Source organism: Loxodonta africana, chromosome 6 (genome assembly GCF_030014295.1).
Source record: "Loxodonta africana isolate mLoxAfr1 chromosome 6, mLoxAfr1.hap2, whole genome shotgun sequence".
Taxonomy (NCBI): domain Eukaryota; kingdom Metazoa; phylum Chordata; class Mammalia; order Proboscidea; family Elephantidae; genus Loxodonta; species Loxodonta africana.
The window spans coordinates 120467360-120473359 of record NC_087347.1 but is presented as its reverse complement, the minus strand read 5'-3'; the positions used below and the strand labels follow the sequence as shown (position 1 = coordinate 120473359).

The 6000-nt window shown below is 37.0% G+C and overlaps 1 protein-coding gene across 1 annotated transcript in view; it reads right to left on the bottom strand.

The window, feature by feature from the left end:
• Window positions 1-842: 842 nt before the first annotated feature.
• DPP10 (dipeptidyl peptidase like 10) overlaps window positions 843-6000 on the bottom strand; it is an 833411-nt gene continuing 828253 nt past the window's right edge. Inside the window, exons 25-26 of the mRNA XM_003405871.3 lie at window positions 2707-2780; window positions 843-1381 (exon numbers count right to left, since the gene is read on the bottom strand). Coding sequence (XP_003405919.2) covers window positions 1247-1381; window positions 2707-2780 — 209 coding nt within the window. The 3' untranslated portion in view covers window positions 843-1246. The remainder of the gene's footprint in view (window positions 1382-2706; window positions 2781-6000) is intronic.

Sequence of the window (6000 nt, the reverse complement as noted above, 5' to 3'; positions counted from 1 at the left end):
CACTGCTATTGAGAACTTTTTGGGCGATGAATAAAAAATATTTCATTACTTATTCTCACCAGAAGGATTTCAATTAAATAGTAACAGATGTACTGGGCAGGCACGGAATACTAAATAGTAACTGGTAAATGAAATAATCAAGTTCCTTGCTTTTACAATGACAATGAGAATGGATTCTGCATCAAGAGATAGAAGTTAAAAGGACCAAGTATTTAAAAAAAGTCTTTTCCACCAAAAGAGCAAAATAGCACTCAGTGGCATTGCATTAACAAAATTCCTTTATCAGAAACTATAATTTAATATTTAAGTATCTAATTTACATGTGACAAGGTATCATATCCAAAAAAATTAAATTGCAACTAGAAAACTATTAACCACTAAAAACAATACCAAACACAACCCAAACATTTATAGGAAAGCAATAGCTAGAATTTGAATTGGAAAAAAATGTTTCATTATATTTGGCTCATTAAACAAAGCATCCATTATAGTCTGTAAAAGAGCATCTCTTCTAATTCATCAACATTTTCTGCTTTTCGCGTGAATAACATGTAAGGAGAGTTCTATAGACTGCGTATGCACACGTGTGTGTAGATATAGTGTGCGGCATACATCTGTGTGCCGATTTAAAGATATTGTATCTACTGATAAATGGCTGAACTTTGGAAGGTGCTGAAATCCGTATTTCTACATGTCCTCTGAATCATTTAATAATGCCTTTTTAAAAACAGAAGTTACATAAAATACTCTGTATTTTTATTAACTGAACATTTTCTTAAGCATAATAATAGACAATGAAAGAATTGCACTTATTGTAAAGGGTACAGTAAAGTGTTAGACTGCAGCTCAGCCATCAGAGATCGGGGACCATTGTATTGATAAGTTGTGCATTATATGCAAAGAGAAGGGTGGCCATGGAAAATAAAATGAGAGCAACTAGTTACAGAACAAACAGGGGGGAACAGAAGAAAACATGCACTGCTCCTACTTTAATGCAAAACTAACTTCTCCCAGGAAACCAACCCTTTGACCTTCTTTCTACAAAGGAACAGCTTCTGCACCCTTGGCAACACAGTAGACTTGGACTTTTGTATTCAAATTCTAGGTCATTGTCTCTGACTGTGCTGTTCCCGCGTCATCTCCTTAAGCTGCCCTCAAAATCCTGAAGCATCTGCGATATGACAGTCTCTCAGTTAGGTTTCATTGAGCCTCAATATCCCCTTCGGTCCGATACAAATAGGGTCCATTATTCATCTTCTTCTGGTTCTTGTGGTAACTCAGCTATTTCTTCCTTTAAACAATCACTGAAGAATCTGAGGATTGTGCTGTAGAGGTGATACTTGCTCTTCTCAGATATGTGATGACCTTCATCTGGGTAGACCTAAGATGTGGACGGGAAAAGAGACTTAAGTTACCAAAGCAGCTCTTCTCCTTTCCATCAGCATTCATTCCTTTAGTCCTGGTGGCATGGAACCTAGGAGAAATGCTAACTAACAAAAATTTCACCTAATTCAACTTCAAGTTCTTTATGCTAGGCATTTTTTAGTTATAAGCATAACATAATTGCTATGAGATGAAACAGTTTTGTTTTTTTTTAATTTAAGCTGGGACTTCGTTGCCAAAAAAATAAGTAAAGGTAGACTTCCTTGTTCATGCCCTTTCCAATATAAATGGCACAAGTGATTTCTTTTTAAAGTACAAATATGACCAAGTAAATTCTGAGTGAATTTTTTTTTAAATGGCCCTTTAGGTGACCTGTGAATAAAACCCCATACTTGTGAACATAGCTTCCGGCATGGCCCATCACATATTAACCTCTACATTTTCATCTTTCATTGCCTAACCCTGGTATTCTGTGCATTAGATATGTTGAAGCACTTCCAGTTCTAGCTGCTGAGGAATTCTTTTCAATGCTTTTCACTTCTATGGCTCCTCCACCAGACTGAAAGTTCCTTGCTGGTATCAAGTATGTCTTATCAACCATCTTAGCCTAGTGGTCACTCGCTGTGAGCAAATAAGTCTTTGACAATTAGGTCTCAAATGGGGTCGAATGTATGAATACAAATGATGTTTTATCCTTTCTTCCTCTCTTGTAATATTTCCTCAAAACATGTTTTGATAAGTCTGATGAAAAGAGAGGGAAGACAAGAAAAGGGACAAGATAATAAATAGAAAGCTATTTATTATCAGTGATATGAGCAAATTTTGAGGAGAAAAAGCTATTTTTGAAGGAGCTCATGCAACCCAGTTGTAATGCACGAACTGATCCCTATTCTCGATGTAATTAGGAGTCAAGGACACAATCTCTGGTACCTAAACGCACATAGTTAAAAGTAATGGCAGGGATGGGGGCGGTTGGAGTAGTGCAGAGGGTAAGAGCGTGATGACTACGTAAGGGACAATGGAAGAGGCAGCCCTAACCCATAGAAGACCAAGTGTGGTGTTCTGCCAAAGCAATCCTCTTAATCATCTGAGGGAACCAGATTTTAAATACATATTATAAGAACTCACTAAAGTTGAAGCCCTGACTGAAAGTTCAAAGAAAGACTCTTACAGATGAAGATGGAAGTCCCCACAGAGCTAGTAGTCCCTTCCCTGAGAACTAGGGGCAATCAATCACAGGCATAAGCCTGCAGAAGGTGGATTCTGTACCTTGCAACCCAAAGACCGAGGTAGGAAAGCACAGTCTTCTGAAAAAGTCCTTACCTGCATAGTATAATTCACTCCGGCTTTTATTAGGTGTTTGATTAATTCTGCTGAATGCTGGAAATGAACTTTCGCTGCAAGACATTAAATAATGATATTTGAAGGAAGGAAGTTTATTAAGACCCATATTTTTTCATATCATTGTTTCCAAAGAGATTAACTCTTTTATTTTACATATGTTACACATTTAAAAGAGTGATATCTAGGTTTAACTAGAAAGCCAGTGGACATGACGGTGATTAAAATATTGAGCTTCACATTATAAAAAAATAAACAAAAAACAGGTGTTGTCACTAAGCCTGTACTTACTCCATGGGATGGTATTTAGGTTTACTTCATTGGTTGTCACTTATTATTTCTAATTGTTCACATCCTTTATACCATTATACAAATTTTAACATAGCAAATGTTGATCTGGATGTTCATACAGCAAGCCAACTTTCTCTTCCTTCCTGAAGATTCCTAGTGCCCACTTTCAGTTAGGTAATGACCTTCTGCCTTATTATTTTAAATTAGAATAGAATACCCAATGTTACAAAATAACATGTATATCTCACCATGACAAAAAAAAAAAAAAAAAAGGCATCGCCATTGAGTTGATTCTGGCTCATAATGACCCTCTTAATATGGACCAATCTGGTTACTTCTGTATCTTTCTTTATTCCTCTTCCTGAACTTGATATCCAAAACTCTGACATCAGGGGCAAAGTATTCTAGGGATTTGGTAATACAGATTGTCACTAAGTAGCTATGAAGACTGGGGCCAGTCTCCAAAATCTCTCTATGCATCAGTTTGCTCATATGCTACCTGGGGGTATTCATTCCTGTCCTCTGTATCTCTCCAAATTTTTGTAAATAACTTTTAAGCTAATATTTTTAAACTGTCCTTGCAAAACCAGGGCAGTTTTATCCATAGTTTCAGCTTCTTTATTACTGTAATTAACTACTACTGATTAATTGTACTACCTAGCAATCCTTTCAATCTTTTTTTAAATATGCCCAGGATCTTTTTAAACATCTTCTTATTGTACTTAATGGGAAAATTACCACCAAATCTTTAAATAAGTATAAATTGTTCTATAAATGTAAGCTGGTAGAGATGCTAATTACTAACATCAATGACTAAGGGAAGATGGTCCCCATATAATTTGTTCACTATTTCAAAAAAATACAAAAAAGACCCCATTCTTATTCTATATGGATACAGCTGAAAAACATAAAAATCCAAAGGGATTTTTCAATAGGAATTTTTTCTTTTTAATTTCTAGTACAAAGCGTATTCCTACTTTTGATGTGCTCCTTTCTAAACAGGGGTATTAGAAGTCTAATTGGTCAAGTTAACTGATTTGCTGGCAATTTTTGAAGGTAATATTAATCATAGTAGCATTACAATTCATTGACTGAACACCTGTTATCCAACAGGTCCATAATGTGTACGTGTGCATGTGTGTGTATGTGTGTACATGTGTCTGCCTCTGCGCACACACAAGTGTTTCCTCTGAAAGGAGCAGTCTGAATCTCTGCATTTTATCAGTTGTGGAAGCACCAAGTCCTTGATTGGTCAAGTCAGACAGGAATAACATGGTTCACCTTAATAGCTACAACATATTGACAGAGAAATTTGAAATATCCCTAATATCTTCCAGGATGATGGCTAAATTTAAAGTAATTTATATTTGAATATAACTTGTTTATTCAGAGCACAGTGAGTAAGAGCCTCCGTATCTGGATTCAAATCCCCCATTCAATAATGGTGTGATTTTTGGCAAGTTGCATAAACTCCTTAAGGTTTATTTTCCCAATCTGTTACGTAAGAAAATTAATAATATCTACCATACAATCTTTTCCTGAATAACAAATAAGATACTCTTAAAAGCTTTTAACACATTTTCTGACATATGTTGTTGCTGTTGTTGTTGTTAGGTGACTTCGGGTCCATTCCGACTCATAGCAACACTATGCACAACAGAAGGAAACACTACCCGGTCCTGCGCCATCCTCACAATCGTTGCTATGCTTGAGCCCACTGTTGTAGCCACTGGGTCAATCCATCTTGTTGAGGATCTTCCTCTTTTTTGCTGACCCTCCACTTTACCAAGTATGATGTCCTTCTCCAGGGACTGATCTCTCCTGACAACATGCCCTAAGTATGTGAGACATAGGCCTGCCATCCTTGCTTCTAAGGAGCATTCTCCTTGCACTTCTTCCAAGATAGACTTGTTCATTCTTTTGGCAGTCCATGGTATATTCAATATTCTTTGCCCACACCACAAATCAAAGGCATCAACTCTTCTTCTGTCTTCTTTATTCACTGTCCAGCTTTCACACGCATATGAGGTGAATGAAAACACCAATCTTTGCTTTTCAACACTTTAGAGAGCTCTTTTGCAGCCAATTTGCCCAATGCAATGCATCTTTTGATTTCTTGATTGCTGCTTCCATGGGTGTTGATTGTGGATCCAAGTAAAATGAAATCCTTGACAACCTCAACCTTTTCTCCATTTATCATTATGTTGCTTATTGGTCCAGTTGTGAGGATTTTTGTTTTCTTTATGTTAATGTGTAATCCATCTTGAAGGCTGTAGTCTTTGATCTTCATCAGTAAGTGCTTCAAATCCTCCTCACTTTAAGCAAGCAAGGTTGTGTCATCTGCACGACGCAGGTTATTAATGAGTCTTCCTCCAATCCTGATGCCCCGTTCTTCAAATAGTCCAGCTTCTTGGATTATTTGCTCAACGTACAGGTTGAATAGGTATGGTGAAAGGATATGTCTTAGTCGTCTAGTGCTGCTATAACAGAAATACCACAAGTGGATAGCTTTGACAAAGAGAAATTTATTCTCTCATAGTCTGCCCCTGGCACTGCTTTCTTGGTGATATGAGGTCCCCATGTCTCTCTGCTCTCTTCTCTCTTTAACCTCTCAAATGAGATTGGCTTAAAACACTACCTAATCTTGTAGACTTCATCAATATAATTGCCACTAATCCATCTTGTTACATCATAGTGATAGGATTTACAACATACAGGCAAATCACATCAGAAGATAAAATGGGAAACAACCACACAAGAAATCATGACCTAGCCAAGTTGACAGATATTTTGGGGGGGCACAGTTCAATCCATGACAGGATACAACCCTGATGCACACCTTTCCTGACTTTTAACCATGCAGTTATCTCCTTGTTCTGTTTGAACAAGGGCTTCTTGATCCATGTACAGATTCCTTATGAGCACAATTAAGTGTTCTGGAATTCCCATCCTTCACATTCTTATCCATAATTTATTATGATCCAC